The sequence below is a fragment of the Notechis scutatus genome, chromosome Z (assembly GCF_049901735.1).
Source record: "Notechis scutatus isolate UNSWTSFEM ecotype Mainland chromosome Z, rNotScu1.2, whole genome shotgun sequence".
Taxonomy (NCBI): domain Eukaryota; kingdom Metazoa; phylum Chordata; class Lepidosauria; order Squamata; family Elapidae; genus Notechis; species Notechis scutatus.
In genome coordinates, this window is record NC_142025.1 from 34,447,176 (window position 1) to 34,468,214 (window position 21,039).

General features: G+C 36.2%; 1 protein-coding gene across 2 annotated transcripts in view; it reads left to right on the plus strand.

Moving 5' to 3' along the window:
- The first annotated feature begins 473 nt into the window (after positions 1-473).
- IGF2BP3 (insulin like growth factor 2 mRNA binding protein 3) overlaps positions 474-21,039 on the plus strand; it is a 77,776-nt gene continuing 57,210 nt past the window's right edge. The window contains exons 1-3 of one of the 2 annotated variants that reach the window (XM_087946410.1): positions 474-600; positions 970-1,169; positions 2,858-2,918. In XM_087946410.1, coding sequence (XP_087802536.1) covers positions 995-1,169; positions 2,858-2,918 — 236 coding nt within the window. In that variant the 5' untranslated portion in view covers positions 474-600; positions 970-994. Of the gene's footprint in view, positions 601-648; positions 1,170-2,857; positions 2,919-21,039 lie in introns of those variants that run through there. The other variant, XM_087946411.1, reaches the window with a different exon arrangement.

Here is a 21,039-nt window from a genome sequence, read left to right on the forward strand (position 1 = left end):
TTGGGGAACCTCAGCGATTGCGGGGAAGGCGAACGGGTGGCCTTTGTGTTACATTTGACCTCCTCCCTGCTCTTCTGCCTTTTCCCTTAGATTAAAGGTAGGGAGGAATTTCGCCTCTCTTGACCCTTTGTCCCGATCCAGTTGTACAGTTGTCGCGATCCAGGCGAGGGAGCTTCTGAGCCTCGGAAGGCAGAGAAACTTGGCATACAGGAGATAGTTCGTATACACAACAACTAAATCCGAAGGAGAGTAAAAAAACAGGGGAAAGAGCACGCGGTCAGGAGTCCTAGCTGATCAAATATCGCTCTTTAATAATAATTTTTTAAAAAATGCTCTGAACGGCCAAAGCCAACTCGCTTTCTACTCCTTTGTGACTCCCCGAGCTTAAATCTGCTGTTATCTAATTGAGGCGTTCGTATTCCTCACGTGAGAAGTTGATTGGTAGTATGAACACGTGGCTCATTCAAAAAGCCGGACTATTCAAGTGATTTCCCCCCCCTTTCCCCTCCTCCCCCGCTCTCTTTTTAGAAGAGGCGGTGCCTGCGTTCTCGTATTGTAACATTTTCATACTCCGCCTGCTGCTTGCAAGGGGGCTTGGGGGTAAGACAAAAAAAGTAGTTTCCCCCCCACCCTCTTTCTCCTCCCTTTCTCTTTTTTAAAACCGCCATCGCAGTTCCGATCGCATCGTGATTTCTACCGTAGCTTCGGGTAGCGCAGCGAACGTTCAGTATTTGATCACAGGCTCTCTCTTTTTTTTTTTTTTTAACTCTGTGAAGCGGGAGGGAGGGATGGGTGGGTGGGAGACGGACGGATAAAAGCTGCAGTTATAAGTCTTCTTTCTCCCCCCTCTCTTTTTGAACCCGTCCTCTTATTTTGGTTGCAAGAATCATTTGAGGGTGGTTTTTTTTTTTTGGTTGTTGTTGTTGCTTCAAAGTCAGCCTGTACATGTTTTCTTTAATTGTCGTTAAGCAAAGGTCTATTTTTCGCTAAGAAGATGAACAAGCTCTACATCGGGAACCTGGGCGAAAACGTGTGCCCTCTGGACCTGGAAAGTATCTTTAAAGAGTCCAAGATTCCTTTCACCGGTCAGTTTCTTGTGAAGACGGGATATGCTTTTGTGGACTGCCCCGACGAAAATTGGGCTATGAAGGCCATCGAGGCACTTTCAGGTGGGTGAAGTCCCCTCAACCACCCCAGTCTTAGCTTCCTATTACCCGTACGCTCAATTAAGGGCGATATCCGCTGCCTTCCTCTACTCCAATAATCCCCTAGTAAGAATTCTTTCTGCCCCACCCCTCTGCGTATTGCCCTCGTCATTTTGGTTTAAAATCCCTACTCCCGGATTATAATCCCTCAATTTGGTCCGAAGACTCCTCCGGACGGGTTTATTTCGGTGCAGGGTTCGGGTATATTAGGCTGCACTTATTCTGAAGGACTTCAGCCGCGCTGTTCGGGGGCCCCCCGAGAGAAGCACTGCTTAGATTCTCTCGAGGAGATTGCTTCTCTTTCCTTGCAGCTTGTCAGGTAACGCGGTAAATGGCTGGGGTTCCAATCCGTTTCTTTGGGGTGGGGGGAAGGATTGCGACTAGAAATTGCAAGACAGCTTGGCTCGGAGAATTTCCTGCTCTTTCTCTCCCACCCCTCTTTAAATGCTTAAAATAGCATTCCAAATGTGTTCGAGAAAACGGCATGTTGGAGAGGGAGAGAAGACGCGCTAAACGTCGCCTACAGTAGTATAGAAAAGGGAGGCGCGCGCGCAGAAACGCACAAGCCAGGGCCCAACTAGCAGCCACCCATTTCGTGGCGCAGGGACTCCTTTCTCTGCCTAAACGCTTGCATACGGAATACCGCGGCAGAGAGAGATGTAAGTTTCCAGTTGTCCGTGGGGCAGGTGGAAATGGAAACACGAGCCTTTCCATGGAGGCAACGCGCGGCGCCTCAGGCTTTGCTGGAAGTGCAAAACGTGCGCGTCCGGAGATTCTCGCTGGCTTCTCTAAATTACGTCTCTCTCTCTCCCCCATTTATTTCGAATTTGTGAAGTGAGAGTTGTCGAATGTGGGGCTGTTGATTCTTTTTCACATTAAAAGCCAAACTTTAGCTGTTTAAAAGAAAAACAAAGGGACCCTCCTCCTCCTCCTCGCCTCTTTCAGGAGAGAGGTCGAGGCCTGAAAGCCCAATTCGCCGCTGCTTCTGGGTGTCATTTCGGTTTTCCTTTGGCTCTCAGGCATTAACTGGGCATCTCGACCATCTTCTACATCTTGTTTTTGTGTGAAAGACGACTTGGCGGATTGAACGGGGGTGGGGGGAAGGCTGGTTAAACTGAATGATTTCATTTGAGTCCTGTTTTCGCTCTCTTCCACCTCTGAGTTGGGGTGGGGAATCTTGTCTCAGCCGGTGACTGTGGGAGTAAGCACATGAAAGAAGACATGAGAGGGTGTATTTCCAGGAAAAAACGCGTGGGGAGCGCGCTCATTTTTCACTGAAACCAGCAGTTCCTGTTTCCTCGTGACAAGTTATTAGAGGCCTGTTCGTTTAGTCAAGGGAGACATACATATGTATATGTCTTTGTGTCGTTAACGTTTCAACGTATCATTTTGGAAAGCATAGGTTAAATAATAAGCATCCACTTTGAATTAAGAAAGACTCTTAGTACTAGTTCGAGCATTTATCTTGGAAATTGGCCTCTTCTAAAGTTACTTTGTGACTTTCCCACTACCCAACAACATTTTCAAAACACATAAGTTGTTTTTGTGATGTTTTGCATCATTACATATTCCGTTCAGGAGGGCATTAGAAGATCTGAAGGAGTGGGAGAGCACGTAATTCATTCTATAATGAGTTGTGTTACTGTTTGCAGGTAAAGTGGAGCTGCATGGTAAATTCCTAGAAGTTGAACATTCAGTTCCCAAAAGACAAAGGTATTTTATTACATACGCATAATAGTTTAATGTCTAAATTGAAAAGTTCATTATTTATAAGAGATTAAGAAATTAATCTGAAATTAGTAATTATATTTAACGGGAAGCTATCAAGAGAGTTGTGATTGTAGAGAAATTTGTTACAATTTACAATAAAGTTTAAATATTAAAATATTTTGTAATGCAATCAACTTAAAAGAAATAATTTAACATTAAGAATTAGCATGTTAACATTTTAAAAGATAAATGAGGTCTGTCATCTTTCAAAGTTGGTGGTCTGAAATTGGAGAGGATACTGTTATTTTGTAAAAGGGCCACCTTGAAGTATTTTCTCATCAAAAGATAGTCTTATATAGTAGACAGTGATTAAATTTTTTATGGCAATAAATGCTTATATATAATTAGCCTTTTCTGAACTTGGTGAAGGGAGTAGGTAGTGATACAACTTTTATGGTGCTGATACATTTGAATCTACCTATTAGAGCAACTTAATCCTAGGACAAGTATATCTGTTTTCAGTTCCTGAATGATCAGGGTTATAAAGTATTTCAGTTTTTAGAGAACATAAATGTAGCATGGTTGTTGTTATTCTTATTAGGATTCCTAGTTATGAATATTAACTAAATGAAAAATCTTTTTTAAAAAAATCTTTAAAGAATCTTTTAAAAGACCTTTAGAAAAAGTTTGAGGCCCATAAATTGGATTATCTCACATTGAGAATTAAAATATATAAAACTTATTTAAAGAATTTTAGTTGGAAATGTAAGAGTTAGGTAATTGGCAGAATACCAGTGTTATTTGCCATAGCTGTTGTATGTTAAATCTACTAGTATTTATTTTGCTATGCTTACTGAATACTTCTGCACTCATATTTCATTTGTAAACTCACAAGTGATATTCATTATATATAGGCTTATTTAAAAGTTCATTAAAAAATAAGAATGTTCCCAAGTATACACTACAGATTTTGAAAATATACACCATAAATACATTTCTTAACATACACAATTCAAATTGGTATCATGCAAAGTAGTACAATAGCCAATATTAACATTATCATATGCTATAAAATGAGAAACTATAATGATTTTATAATACATTTTTATTACTATCAACAGTACCAAATATTAAAGGATTGAAAATTTATTTGATACATTTTCATTTTTTCTTCATTGTGTTAATTGCTTTGAACCTGAGTATGAAGAAAAAGTATACCAAAGCATCTAGTTGAAAAATATTTGCAAATACAGTTATTTTATTTGCAAATTCAACGGCTTTGCATGGGAAATATTTTTGCTAAATTTATTTAAAATGCCATCAATGATTAAAATATTTTTCAAAATACTATTTAAATGTTTAAATGCTCAATGCATATGTATAATATCTCATATGAAGACCAGATAAAAAATATAGCCTATAACTCTATGCACATTTGGAAATAAAGTCTTGTTGAATTCAGGAAGACTTCCCAATGAAATAATGTAAACAATTTACAACCATGTACGTGGTAAATAATGTTTATTGTTACCACTTAAAAAGTGTATAATTCTCTTTAAGTAAAACACTAACATTCTCTGAGAAGAAATATTTTTCATTGCTTGCTAATAACTTTTATAACTTCTTTTAAGTTCTTTGTATAAAGATCTGTATAAATAATTGAATATCCTTACAGCAAAATATATGTTTAATTGATATTTTAGATATTTTAAGTTGGCTAAGTTTATTACTAAGATAGTAATAAAAATGTATTATAAATTCTTCTTCCTTTTTCCATTTCTAGGAAATCTATATAGTTGGTATCAATTGATCTGGGATCTGATCTGATTGGCTAAATATTTCAAATGATCATTTGACAACTATATATATTAAGAGAAACAGAAACATACAAAATTGTTTTAAAAGTATTTTTTGGTGAGATAAAAATTCCAAACAATTTAGTGATAAGTCTATTTCCATATAATTATTCTAGTTTATGTTCCCCTCTTTTGGGTGTTTCACTTAGTCACCAAGGGTATATTGTTAATCCATCTATTCTCATGTTAATGGTTTCAGTATTGTTAATATTGTTATAAATATAAATTACATTTGTAGGGCCAGTTATTGCAAGAAGTACATCTTTTTCTATGGAAAAAGAGTTTCAAGAACTCATTGCATTCCACTAGTTTGAGCTCCTAAATTAAAAGAATGTTGTATCAATATTTACAGAATTAACCTTTATATTTTTTTATGAAAAGCAGTATAGAACTTCAGTGTTCTTGAATGCTCATTGAAGTCCTCAGACAGGGAAATTATAAATTTTGTGGGATGAGAGTAGTAGTGGTTGGCATATTCCAAATATTCCAAAAGAGGAAACACAGGAAATGGAGAAGAACAAAGTATTTATAATATAGTTACATTAAGAAAGCAATTTCTGTCTTACTTGGAAACTTCAAGGGAACACAACTTTATAGAATAATAAAAATACCTTACTATATTATGTAAATTTAAGTTAAGGTTCAGGACTTGGAAATGACATTGTAACAGTGCTGCTATTTTAGCCACATGTTTGAAAAGAATGTGGAGTTTAGTTTGCTTCAACAGCTGTTACTTGGTTGGGTGATATACATACCAGAGACTGATTGTTCAAATAACCTTAGTATCATCTGAATAGTATAGCTTTGGAGTGGAACCTGATTCTTGCGGACTAGGGCTACTTTATATTGAATCAGTCCTTGAGGAGTATAAATATTATTTAATCCTTGCAAATTTCACAGATATGATATTTATCCCTAAAATTAGAGTCTTCTTGAAAGTACTACTCTTATTTTGAGGGCAGATGCTAATCTACTTTACATGTCATGGTGTGTTCTGGGGGTGGGAATGTGTATCTGTGTTACTATCCTAACCATGTACCTTTAGTTTGTAATATATGATTAGAAGTGAAACAAATATGCTCAGCAATCTCTTTTGACTCCCAGCTCATGTATAACAGTGCCTGGTGGTATTTTATGAAGTGTTCCTGCACATTAAAATAAATATACAAACAATCTTCTAATTCTTATAGTTCAAGTACTAAGGCTAAGCCTTCCTTTTCTTTGTCTCAACATTTTATAAACTTCTCTCCGCCACCCAAATTTCCAATATTGACTAGTGCTCATAAAACGTAACTTAGGAAGTTGGAAAAGGGAGATGACTCAAGAGATGAGACTCTGCTTGTTGATCTCTTAATTTAATTTTTTTTCATAGTAATCATGTCAAGTGTTGTATAGGCCAAGAACAATTATGAGAAAAAATTGCTGTCTTCATCTGCCATTTCATTTGGTAACATTTATATGACAGATATAAATTTGGTGATAAAAAACAAAGCAACTTTAGTATTTGTACAAACCACTTGAAGGATATACATAGACCACAGGTTGCCACATATATACTGTATTCAGATCAGATTTCTGCACAAAATGTGGTGTGTTCTGGTTGACTGAATAATTAAAAAGCCAATTTAAACTCTCTAATAATTTTTTTAAAATATATGGGTGAGAAAAATAATGAAAATCTGATTGATCTTTAAAAATATTCTTAGGAAATATAGTTCTATGAAAAGGATTAAAGGTTTTGAATGGTCTCCCCTTATTCACTTTCATATTAGCAAAATATGTCTAAAGGAATAGCACTGCCCAACTGACTGTGGATAATCCCAATAGATACGTTTTGTTGGTTCTGATTAGTACATGGAGGGAGATTGCCAGGGAATGGTTAACTGGACTGGAATTGGAAAAAGATAACAGTACATTATTTTAATAACACAGCCAAGAAAACTGCCAAAATGCAGTTACTAGTGTCAAGAGCATCTTTATCTTTTACTTTATAATATACATAACCAGGGTTTATAAAATGCAAGCAATTGAAAATACCGGTATCATGTTTTCATAGAAATACAGTAGAATAGCTTTTGACATACGTTATAAGATATGCAATATACTTGCAGAATTAATCAGTAGTATCTGTGTATGCTAATACAAAATTTAAAGATTGGCTTGTATACTTAGAAGGCTTGTATACTTAGAAGTATACTTAGAAGGAAAAGGAGGTTAACATTCATCCCATACTTCCTATATGAAACAGACAAATATAGCCAAACTAGTTCCATCATTAGTACAGTCGCTGCCCTTTTGACCTATAAATTAGTTATATCCTGTAACACAGAGTGATTTTCTATTTAAGTCAGTTACATCATACACTGTAAGCCTGCTGTTCTTACAGTAACTTTATCCTGTAGAATGTAATTCCTGAGCAAAAACAACAACAATATAACTATACACATTCCCTTAATTTTCTTGTTCTTTCCAACGTTTTGAAAAAAGCGAATCTAAAATCAAAACTGCTTTTAATGCAAGTACTTCTTAGAATAGGATGGTTTTACAGATATGAAGTGGAAATTTAAATATTAACTCAATTTTGTAAATTAACCATAAGTAGTTATAGTGCACTGACCTGTTTAATACTAGTAGATTACAGCGGTAATCCAGGAGGAGGTATTTCTAGTATACTTAACTTGCTTCTGCCTTGTAGCCATGAATAGAAATATGGAGAAAGAAGTTGGTCAGGCTTTGGTTGTATGTGTGTATTAATGTTGTAAAAGGATTTTGTGGTAGTCCCTGGTTGTGCATTTGTGTGTCTTCTAGTCTGAGGAAACAGACATAACAGTTCTCACATAATACTAAATTTCACTAGTGAGGTTAACTTAGCAGAATGATCAGGTTTTATCTATTTATTAAAATATTTTAAAAATATATATTCAATCCAATTCATGTAACAAAACATTTCAAAACTCAGTGATATAATACAGCACCATAGGGACTGCCACAGAAAAATGACAATGTTGACAAAAAATATCAATAGCAAAACACTTTTATTATTGATAACTAATAATTGGGAAATAGATTTGGGGGCTAGTCAGTATAACAGGATTGGTAAAATTATTATTTCTTCTGTAATGGCAATGATACTGTATATAAATAGTTTGAAATTGCTGTTTTCAACTATAGACCTCTGATAAAATGTTGAAGGAAAGGACAAGAATATTATGCAGGGAAAACTAAAACAAGGCAACCATTTTACCCACCTATTCTTCTCCATTGCCCAGCTCCCATCAGCTGCTCATTTATTTGGCAGAGAAATTGAAGTAATAGCTGTCCAGTTTTTCTGAATGAAGGGTAAATGTATGAACTTCCCCTCTCTCCCCCCAGATTTGGCTTCAGGACCAGCATAGTGGTTCTTATTGGGAATTAAGGATACACACATCTACTGATGTAAGGGCATTCAAAAAGGATTCACTGGTTTCAACTTTGTCATATTCCTAGGAAAAGGAAACTAGTTTACAGAATAAATGTAAAATAATTTTGGGAAATGCACCTTTTCTAGAATCAGTTTCTCTTTGTAAGTTGGAATTTTCCTCATCATATGAGAGATTCTGAATGTAGGGACAAAAAAGGCATCTTGCTTTCCTCTTCTGCACTTGGAGGCTAAGCAGGATCGCAACAGGTTAATGCTTGGATGGGAGCGACCAAGTAATACATATAGTTTTCAGCTTAAAGACTGTTCATGTAATGATGATTTGAATTATGATGGCTTTGGAAAAAGGTACTTTGAAATATTATAAGCATTTCAGGCCATGGAAGAATAATTGTACCACCTCCACAGTCATGTGATTGTAATCTGGATGCTTTGCGACCTATTTTGTACTGATGATCAATTACCACGCACCACAATATTAAGTGATCACCATTTGCAATCTTTCCTGACACTTCTCCCAAAAATCAGGTGGGAAATGGATAGGGAAGGTTGCAAGCTGCTGCTGCCTTTTCAGAGGACTGACTTGTCTCTAAGGCGGGGGTTAGGGGTGGGCATTAATTTTCCCAAGTAGCAACATGAAAAGCTAGGGTACTGTGAAGAGTTGAACCAATGTAATTTAATTTGATCCTCCGTTCTGAACTTTAACTGTGCCAGGTGAAAGCGCTGCACAGGTGCAGAAAAGCACTTTCTGCAGCCACTAGCCAACTGAAGGAGTGCACAGTGATTGCACAGAGCTGGATCACACCGGGTTTCTCCTCTTGTCTCCTGCAGCGTGATTTACATTTGATCTCTAATTTCCTATTGCCCTCAAGTGAGCTGAATATGGCCTGGGCTATAAAATGCCCAAGTCTGCTCTAGAGGCTAAATGAAAATCCTGCCAAAAGAGCTGACTTATGACTATAAGATATATCTATTAAGTTTTATATTAGATTGAAAAAAAATATAATGGTAATCTATTTATAAAACTGCTAAGACACTACATAGATGTTTCCCTGTATTTACCAGGAATTGGTATTTGATTTAATAAAGTACTTTTACAGTCTGTGGAACCATTTCTTCCCTGAATTGGCAGAACACAAGAAATAGGTTGCCAATTTCAACAGACCTAAGCTCTGTGATTTCATGCAGGTATATGGAGACGTTTATTTATTTCGCTTTGGATGTGGCTGGTATCTTTTCTTACTTCTGCTTGATAATCCTATATCTTATATAGAATAGCCCCCAATCCTTGATGGCCATACTTAAAATACAATTTACACTTCTGCTTTCCCATCCTAAAAGAATAAATGTAGAAATTTTAATAAACTGTTTCCTTATAAAGAAATGCACATTGTTGAATCCTAACAGTGAATGGAAGTGGAGAATGGCACCATCTTTATAGAACAGGTTTCTTTTTGATTTAGATTTTTCCTTCTTGGTGCAGGTTTTTCAGAAAGCAAAGAAGGCATTTATTTAACAGGGACTTGAGTGGTCTATTGTCATTTTGATGGAGGAGTTTCTTGATTTTGTTAGGACTTGAATTTATTGATTTGAGTTTACTGAAGATGGTTTTACTTGGATATTTTACCTATTGTTTATTGTTTCTACTTTTAGATATGTTTCTTTTGTTGTAAAATGGCAGGGTCCTACTGGATTTGATAACATAATTTTAATACAAAAATAAATAAAAGAAATTATTGAAACTCCTATTAGGGATAGTTATAAATTAATGATAAACTGTCTCCATTATGAGTTTCCTATGATAACTTGCCTAGAAATCAGACTGGACTGGATTGTTGTAGATCTGTTTTTCCTCTCTTGTTGAGTTGTGTCTGCACAAGTAATTTATAACTTTCCACGAGTAGATCTATGTTTCATGTTTGCAAATCATGTTTGAACCAAGATTCAAAAATGAAATAACAATTTTAATTGTAATCAGACTACTTAAGGTACGTTATGAAAAGCCAACCACAGCTTTGTGATGCTTTAAACTCACTTTTATATAATAAATATAAATATTATCTAAGATTAATGGAAATGAAAATATGGCTATGTACAAACATTGCTCATGTGAAAAGATGCATAAAATTTAAAAAATAAAAAACTTTTGGAAAAAAAATAAACTCACTTTTATATCCAAGTTTGTAGATCCAAAGGCTCCTCTTTGGATGAAAAAAAATTGTTTTACAGGTATCAACCTACAAGTTCCTATAAAATATATATATGGGTTTGTCTTACGACTATTTGTTTTACAACCATTCAAAGTTATGGTGCTGAAAAAAAGTGGCTTATGACTGGTCCTCGCACTTACAGCAATAGCACTAAGATTTATATACTGCTTCACAGTGCTTTACAGCCCTCTCTAAGCTGTTTACAGAGTCAGCATATTGCCCCCAACAATCTGGGTCCCCATTTTACCCACCTCGGATGGATGGAAGGCTGAGTCAACCTTGAGCCTGGTGTGATTTGAACTGCCAAATTGCAGGCAGCTGGCAGTCAGCAGAAATAGCCTGCAGTACTGCACTCTTAACAACCACTGCGCCACTGCAACTCATTATATGATAATTGCAGCATTTCCATGGTCACATGATCAAAATCTAGGCATTTGGCAATAGATATTTACTCTGGATATGTAATCCCAATTTGTGACCTGCCTAGGAACTTTCTGACAAGCAAAGCCAATGGAGGATTCGTTTAACGACTACATGAAACAACTATGGCAAAGAAAGTAAATTGGTCGTAATTTATTTAACCAAATCATCATTTAGTGATGGAAATTCTAGTTCAATTGTGGTTGTAAATCAAGGATTACATGTATCATACTAATTATATCACCTGCTTACTGATTTGAGATAAACACGATATAATTATATAAACAGGATATAATCAATTTTCTATATGTTAAGTGTTTTATGCAGATGCATGTCTTTTAACTGAAGTAAACAGTATTAAACATGCTCAATGCATACTCTAGACTAGCTCATAGAATACAGTACTTTTTATCAGTGATTAAACAGATCAGTCCAGGAAATCAATTCCATTAGAAGGCTAAAACTACTTTTATTGAGACTGGCTATTATAGCAGAACCTTGTAAGTTTGTTTATGATGTACTTCCTGATCCTCCTTTTTATAGTTTAGTGAATTAGAGGGGCACCTGTCTGAGCTATTTCTGAATGTTACCTGCCTGTTTAGACTTCAAAAACAGTCCAGTCCTTTGGGTAAAGAGGGTTCATAGAACCTCTTACATGGTACTTGACCATGGCATCCTTTTGGAAACAGTCAGAAGATTGGGGGTGGATGGCACAGTATTGATTCAACTCCTTTCTCCAGGATTGATTCCAGTCTTGTGTTAATTGGAGAGGAAAGATTCTATCCTAGGTCCCTATTATGTGGGCTGCTGCAGAATTCAGTGCTCTCTCCTTTTTAACATTACATGACACCATTGGGTGTGCTCCTCCGTTGCTGCAGGGTGAGATATCCTGATGATATCCTGCAGGGTGAGATATCCTGATGATATCCTACTTTAAGGCTCTGACCTGATGAATTAAGAAACTCCATGAATGTCTTAAACCATTGCTTGAAGACTGTTAGGGATTGGATGGGAAACATCAGGTTTCAGCTGAACTCTGACAAGCAGAGTGGCTCTTGGTTTGGGGGTTGAGTGATTCCAGGATTATGCCACCTTTTCGATCAGGTTGCAATGTCCCAGGTAAACCCAGTGCAAATTCTAGAATCTTCCTGACTCATGACTTTGCTTGAAGAAGAAGGGACAGTTGCATTTGGGAAGACTGTTCCTGGATCAGGAGACGCTGCTAACAATGATATACCCCCAAGTTAGATCCATATTGGATTACTGGAATGCTTTCTACACAGGGCTGCCCTTGAAGATGCAGAATACTGTGGCCTGTGTGCTTCTAGAACATCACATGTCAAACTGGCTTTGATTGCCAGTTTGCTTTCAGGCCAAATTCAGATAGCTGGTTTTAACTTTTAAATCCTTTCATGATCTGAGGGACTGCCTCTGCCTGATTATATGAGCCTGTCCCATTAGATCAAACAGAGATGGTATGCTGCAATTATCATTTGCCAGGGACTTAAATTTGATGATTTGAAGAGATGATCTTTACCATGCTTGCAGACTTGTGTAGCATTCTCTCCTCAAAGGTTTGGTTAACTCCTCTAACCAAACCTTTTTTTGGTCTTCTCTAGTTCCTTAAATCATCAGGTTTGTGGTCCAAGGGAACCAGGGAAATGGTCAGATGGTTACATTACTGAGATAGATATATTCTCTTTCTCCATACTTTGGGTTTATATGTTTTAATCTTTAACATTATTTTAGTCCTGATTTTTAAATTTCAAAAAAATCAAGGGAACACTTAAACAACACAATGTAACTCCAAGTCAATCGCACTGCTTTGAAATCAGACTGTCCACTTAGGTAGCAACACTGATTGACAATCAGTTTCACATGCTGTTGTGTAAATGGAATAGACATCAGGTGGAAAGCATAGACATAGACATCCCCAATAAAGGAGTGGTTCTGCAGGTGGTGACCAGAGACCACTTCTCAGTTCCTATGCTTTCTGGCTGATGTTTGGTCACTTTTGAATGCTGGAGGTGCTTTCACTCTAGTGGTAGCATGAGACGGAGTCTACAACCCACACAAGTGGCTCAGGTAGTGCAGCTCATCCAGGATGGCACATCAATGCGAGCTGTGGCAAGAAGGTTTGCTGTGTCTGTCAGCGTAGTGTCCAGAGCATGGAGGCGCTACCAGGAGACAGGCCAGTACATCAGGAGACACGGAGGAGGCCATAGGAGGGCAACAACCCAGCATCAGGACTGCTACCTCCACCTTTGTGCAAGGAGGGACAGGAGGAGCACTGCTAGAGCCCTGCAAAATGACCTCCATTGGGCCACAAATGTGCATGTGGCTGCTCAAACGGTCAGAAACAGACTCCATGAGGGTGGTATGAGGGCCCGATGTCCACAGGCGGGGGTTGTGCTTACAGCCCAACACCGTGAAGGACGTTTGGCATTTGCCAGAGAACACCAAGATTGGTAAATTCCCGCCACTGGTGCCCTGTGCTCTTCACAGATGAAAGCAAGTTCACACTGAGCACATGTGACAGATGTGACAGGGTCTGGAGATGCCGCGGAGAACGCTTCTACTGCCTGCAACATCCTCCAGCATGACCGGTTTGGCAGTGGGCCAGTAATGGTGTGGGTGGCATTTCTTTAGGGGGCCGCACAGCCTCCATGTGCTCGCCAGAGGTAGCCTGACTGCCATTAGGTGCCGAGATGAGATCCTCAGACCCCTTGTGAGACCATATGCTGGTGCGGTTGGCCCTGGGTTCCTCCTAATGCAAGACAATGCTAGACCTCATATGGCTAGAGTGTGTCAGCAGTTCCTGCAAGACGAAGGCATTGATGCTATGGATTGGCCCACCCATTCCTCAGACCTGAATCCAATTGAGCACATCTGGGATATCATGTCTCGCTCCATCCACCAATGTCATGCTGCACCACAGATTGTCCAGGAGTCGGGGGATGCTTTAGTCCAGGTATGGGAAGAGATCCCTCAGGAGACCATCCGCCACCTCATCAGGAGCATGCCCAGGCATTGTAGGGAGGCCATATAGGCACATGGAGGCCACACACACTACTGAGCCTCATTTTGACTTGTTTTAAGGACATTACATCAAAGTTGGATCAGCCTGTAGTGTTTTTTTCCACTTTAATTTTGAGTGTAACTCCAAATCCAGACCTCCATGGGTTGCTAAATTTGATTTCCATTGATAATTTTTGTGTGATTTTGTTGTCAGCACATTCCACTATGTAATGAACAAAGTATTTAATAAGAATATTTCATTCATTCAGATCTAGGATGTCTTTTTTTTGCGTTCCCTTTATTTTTTGAGCAGTGTATATTTATATGATGGTTATTTTTATGTATGTTGCTTCATTAGATTATTGTACTCTGCTCAGTCACTTTTAATGAGATAAACATCCATATAAATCTAATAAATACCAAATAAACATCAGAGAAAAGAATTTCAGGGAGGAACATTCATGGAGGAAATCTCCCCCTTCGTACTTTTTATATATTTTATTGCCAAATCATCGTTCATCTCTACATCAGAATTCTCTCACTTGATATCTGTTGTGTTCTAGTCATTTTGAATGCGTGGTTTGTATATTGCTATGGATTTGGGTTATTGTCTGACTTTTTTAGCACTCCTTTCTTACTGACTCAGCTGTGGAGGAAGATGAAATTAAAGATTACTCATTACAATCAGGAAAGAGAATAATGTTCTTTTCTAGTAGTCCAAATCACAAACTTCATGATCTGAAAAACATTTCCAAATCAGAAAATGAGTACCATTTTTCTATCTGGGACTTAAAAAATGCTCGTTTTCAGGAGTCCATTACATCTGTTCCTTTTATGTTGATATTTTCTTAGCATTCTATTTTTGTTATCATATTCATAGATTGCATTGATTAAAGTCATGAGAAATATTTTGTAAAGATAACAGGCCTAGAGAGAAAGACGGTCGAAGATGATTTTTTTGATATGAAGTTAATAATTTGAACTAATGTCATTTTCAGTTACCTTATACTATATATGATGCTCAGGATAATCCTTGCTTGAAACAAATGTAGCCATATGTTTTTTCACTCACCACAGTCATTTGGGCATTTTCTACTGATATTCCTAAAGTTCCTGTGTAAAACCATACCGAAAATTTAGCACACTTGTTTTAATATTCACAATTTTTATGGGCTTGGGTATGCAAACTATATGCTGAAACAGCCTGTATATCCTGCATAATGATACACTAAATGTTTTGGATGATAAAACTTACATGTACTTTTCAGAAAATTAATCTTTTGTTCATGAAATTGGTGCTAGGATTATGTGTTTGTTTTTAAGGACTAAATAAACCAAATAGCAAAAATATGATAAATAATCATGTAACAACATGTGGTTGTGAATCATAATAATACGTAGATAACAGAGCAATTTTTCTTCTTAGTTATTGCAAAGGGATTCACGGATTATATATGTAGTTAGATTTTGGAAGATGGATGATAGTTTTTCAATATTTTTAAAAATATTACTGGGAATCTTGTGGCTTATGTGAGATTTATGCTATAAGAAGAGATGGAAAGCTTGCAGGTCATGTTTAATTTTGTAGTAATTTTGAATGGGAAGGAAAACTCGCAATCAAAGAAGCATCAGGACCACTCTCATCAACATTGAGAAGGCAAGCCACTAGTATATAAAATGAGAGCAAACCCCACTCCCTTCTAGCATTGATTAAGTTACCTAGCTTGGTAATGAAATGTATGCAAGAAAACAACCAAGCACAGAGGATACCAAGGAGCCACACAATATATATGTCATTTTTAATAGTGATAAGTCATGGTACAATTGTGGTTCAATGCACATAGTTATTAAAAGTTTGAAAAAGAATATGGTAGAAGATCATTGTGAACAAAAATGGAGAAGATAGCAAATCCTGAAGTTTCCTTTCTTACACTATTTTCTCTATTCCTTTCTTCTGCCTTTTTCATCTTTAATTTTATGGTATGTTTTTGGTTACTACAGAATAGAAAATGTGATTGGTAAATTTAGATTTAGGTCCCGGCCAGTATGTTTCAAAAGGCAGCTTAATTAATTCCAATATATGTGCCTAAGAGGAATTGACCTTCTGCTCTGTGCACACTGGAAATCATTTCTGAAATTGAATCAAAGCATCTGTGTTACAGCACAGTGAGAATAAAAAAAAAATTAAGTGTGTGCCTTGGGCATGTCTAAAGAAACTATTTGGCTTCCATCCAAATTGTACTTATAATTGAGCAAAAAGACTTGCAAGTTTCTAGTATAATGTTTTATTTTTTTAAAAAAGTAAAAAGTGAGGATGGTAACTATCCAAAATTGAAATTAAAAGAGATAAAGTATGTAAATTTCAAAAATTATTATACAGAATTTATCTTCAGTGCTTTAAGAATAGCATGTCAACAAGGGATTGTACACACAGGTACTTTAGAAAGGGCATTTCACAGCATCTTTGTCTTTAGAAAAATGTTTTAAGTGCTGAATATACTGTTCTGGGAAGTAGGTCTGGTCTTGTTCTTTCAGGTACATTTTTAATCTAAGGCAGAAAAATAATGATAAAATATAAGATAAAAATATATTTAAGTAAAATACCATTATGATAAAACAGAAATGTTCACAAATGAGCAAAGACAATAGGAATTATATTGTGCAAATCAATAAATGAAAGCATGAGATACTTTAAACAAATGTTTCTACTGAAATATATTTATGCATTTGTAATAATTAACTCTCAGGGAAAGTCTTTTTCATCAGATATAAGGACATGAGCAGGCAAGTACACAAGGAAGTTATCCATAAGAAATACTGAGACCAGATTATTTAGGATGTGGCAGTGTTATTGATAAATGCTTGGAATTCCTCCAAAATAAAAACTAAGTCGTCTGCAAATGCTTGTAATTTAAATGTTTCTTTCTTGATTTCTAGATCTTTTTGTGTTTTTTTCCTGATTATCCTTGTTAACACTTCCAGGGTTAGTATGAATAATAGTGGGGATATAGGGCATCCTTGTCTTGTTCCTTTCTGGATTTTATTTTATTTTTTGTCATCTCTCTGTTTATTATTATTTTGGCTTCTTGTTTGGAATATATTTTATTTTGGAGGAACCACAACAATCGGGACCGAAACTTATAAAGATACTAGAAGATTATTGTGTGATTAAAAATAAAGAAAAAATCAAAATGATAGTCAAGAATATGACGAACAAACAAAAAGAAAACCTCGCCAAGGGAATAGATATTTAAATAGTTAAAAGAAATGAAATATTTAGGGATTAACATGTTGGCAAGATGCACAACAACCAAAGAGGATAACTATGGTAAATTAGTGAAACAAATAAAAGAAGATCTGGAAAGATGGAGAAATCCGAGGCTTTTCCTAATGGGCAGTATAGCTGTAATCAAGATGAATGTATTACCAAAACTACTTTTTCTGTTCCAAAATATACCCGTAAAACTAGATAATTTTTTGGGGGAAATTTGAATAAAATGACACTAAATTTCATATGGCAAGGAAAAAAAACCTAGGATCAAATTAAAACTCCAACAAGAAGCTAAAGAAAGAGGTTTTAGCTTACCAGATTGGAAATATATTATCAAGCAGCAAAGCTCACCTGGGTGAAAAATTGGATAACCTTAAAAAATAGAAGATTACTATCACTGGGTTGGCATGCATTTTTGTGGTATGGTAGGCACATAAATATTTTCAAAGACATCATATTAGATAAGCATTGTTTATGGTATGGAGTAAAGTCAAACAGCAAAATTATATGGAAATTCCAGCTTGGTTATCCACTTTAGAGGCGTTATTTGAACCAGTAAAAAATTATCACATACAAGGATATTATAAATGGAAAAAGGGAACTGAAATCCAGACAAGAGCTAAAAGAAGGGGTAGAATTGGAATGGTGGGCCTACTTACAAATTCAATCAAGATATGGGAAAGACCCAAAAGAATATGGGGGATTAGTAGACAAGCCACAACACTAGATGCAATTATATTGGGGACAGATAAAAAAATTGATAAGGAAAATTGATATAAATTGATAAGGAAAATTTATAAATTTTTATTGAATTATAAGATGGAGGAGAAACAGGTAAAGAAAACGGTGGTATGGGTCAAAAATTTTGGACATAATATAGATTTGGATAAATGGCAAGCACTATGGGAGCAAAATAAAAAGATCACATTGGCCACATTGTATAAGGAAAATTTATATAAGATGTTTTCCAGCAAAATTGGCTAAAATGTATAAAAGCCTGTCACCAAACTGTTGGAAATGTGTAGATTATGAACCAGAATTACTTTTACTTGGAATTATGACAGAAAGATATAGTAAAGAGGAGATTATCTAATTGTACACATTATCACGGCAGCAAGAATGACTTTTGCCAAAAAATGAAAAGATAGAGAAATTATCGACAAAAGTAAGGTGATAAAGAAGATATTGATATGTGTTGAAATGGATAGATTGACTCTGGAATTAAAAAATAAAGATGGGACAGAATACTACAAGATATGGAATAAATTTTATCAAAGGTGGGGGAAAAAAGGAAGGACCCAGAATAAAAAGTAGAATCTAGAATGGGTAATTATGGATAGAAACGAATTGTATAAATGTATATAAAATATGTATTCTATATTATAACATGTATGGCAAAAAGGAATGTCAGGAAGATCACACCGTGTCCAATGTTTTAATAATTTAATCAATAAAATATGTTAAAAAAAGATAAATGCTTTGAATTGTGCTCAGAAGACATAAACATTTCAGAAAAACAGATGATTCCATGTACAGAAAAATATATAACTCCATTGTTACTGCCACACTCTGAACTAGTTGAAGTTTCAGACCATAGTTCAGTACTTGCTCAGTGTCACTCACATTGTCCATTTAAGTATAACCAAGGCATGTGTCACCAAGTTACATTTGGCTTTTTGGAATATAGTGGTGTTTAAAACTTTGTGAAACCTTTTGAATTTTCAATATTTCTGCATGGTTGACTTAACATGTCCTCTTCTCTCAAATCCTAAAACTAGAAAAAGACAATGCAGTTAAACAAATACATCAAAAACAGTGTATACATATGTATTCATTGATTTATTGAAAATGATCCAAAACTACATATTTGTGTATTGCCAAAGTATGTGACCCTCCAGGAATACAGAAAGTACTTAATTCATATCAATTCATTTAGTGATCATTCAAAGTTACAACCACATAGAAAATGACTGTTTTCACACTTAATCACCATTGTAGCATCCCCATGGTTACATGATCAAAATTCAGACACTTGGCAACTGACTTACGACGGTTGCAGTATCCCGGTGTCATGGAATCACATTTTGTGACCTGACAAGCAAAGTCAATGATTCACTTGACAACTGTGTGACTAATTTAACAACTGCAGTGATTCAGTTAATTGTAGCAAGAAAAGTTGTAAATTGGGGCAAAACTCACTTAACTACCTTGCTTAGCAACATAAATTTTGGGCTTAGTTGTGATTGTAAGTGAAATACTACCTGTATCAGGTCATTTAAAGGGGAAAATAGAGACAACTGTTTCAGTCACAGGGATGATAATTTGGTAGGAATGTGGAAATCTTACATTATTTTAAAGAACAGAATTCTGGATATTCGCTATCCTAATCTTCACAATCAAGGAATGTAGAAGCGGGTCATGGCTCAAATTATGGAAATTTCTGAGAATCTCCCAAAAACAGTTGATTCTCACCAGAATAAAATTGATTATAAAACTATTTCCAAAGATTCTACGATTCCACTGCCAGACAGATTTTGTACAAATAGAGGGAATTTAAACCATTGTAACTCTTCCTCAGGAATGTCTGCCAAGATCACAACAAAAGCAAGGCTTGTAATACTCAAGGAAGTTTCAAAAACCTCAAAAATAATGTCTAAGGACTTCCTGCTTTGAGCTTCCCCAAAGACGGACTGCTGACCGCGATCATGCGTAGCTTTGGTTCGTGCTTCGGCATCGGAGAGCCCCAATCCTTTGGATTCGGGGCAGAAGCTACCTCATAGGGGTGGCAGAGGAAGGGGAGACAGTCAGCTGGGTAGAGGGGAGTCACAAATCCCCTCCCCGACTTGGCAATTGCTCCCCCCCGAAGACGCCTGAAGCGGTGGTCTAAAATGGCCACCCTGAAGGGGAAGATTAGACTGGAATAAGATTGTGCAGGAGAGAGAGAAAGAAGCAAACAGCAGGAGGAATGGGACAATATAATCAAATGGAAGATACCCCCAGGATTAACATTTCAAAGAATCTTTAAGAAAGGATCTAAGCGACGAAGAGAAAGAGAGAGAAAAAGTGTGAATTGCTTTTGATAGCATCAGGGCTTCAAAACCGCAAAAGGTAGAAGCTGGAGAAGGAACTATATAATCAACTTGGATAAGTATACTTTGATTTTATATTGGCATTAATAAAGCTGAACTATAGACTGTTAAAGAGGAAATTTAATATCAACTGGATTTTATCTTTTTCTTATTGGAAAATTGTGGTTGAAAAAGGTCTGAATAATAGAGAAGAAAAAAGAAAAGAGGGGGTGAACACTTAGCACAATAAAGAGTACCATCTCAGTTAAACTCAACTTGTTTTTCTTTTTTAAAAAATCTTGTTTCTTGAAATTGCATGGAAATTGATACAATAAAGCAAGAACTTTGAAAAATTGAAACATTGTAACAAAGAAAGAATTAGGAAGATTCCGCCTTTGGATTAGTTGCAGATTCTGACATGAATTTGGCACTGGATTAGCGGAGACTTAAAAACTTGAGAGGAAGAAAAGTTGACTGTTGGAAATAAACTTTAAAGATACTATTTGGATTAAATTGTGAATCAGAAAGTTGTAAAATGACGATTTCTCTTCTGGCATTAAAAATGGAACTCATAAAAATGAAAGAAACACTACAAGAACGAAGTGAGTCGCTGGGTTTTGCTTTAAAATTTATTGAAAATGCGGCAGCAGAATATGAACAACAAAGACAAAAGGCAGAAGAGGAGGTGGAGCAAATCATAGAAGAGACCATCTTTAGTGATCATCAAGAACCAAGAACTCTTGAAAGAAAGAAGAAAAGAGTTGGAAATAAATACAGGAGATTTAAGAAATTAAATAAAAAGGGGAATATCCGAAAAATTAAAAAAGGGAAAAAGAGTCAGCAGAAATTCAAAGGGCAAAAGG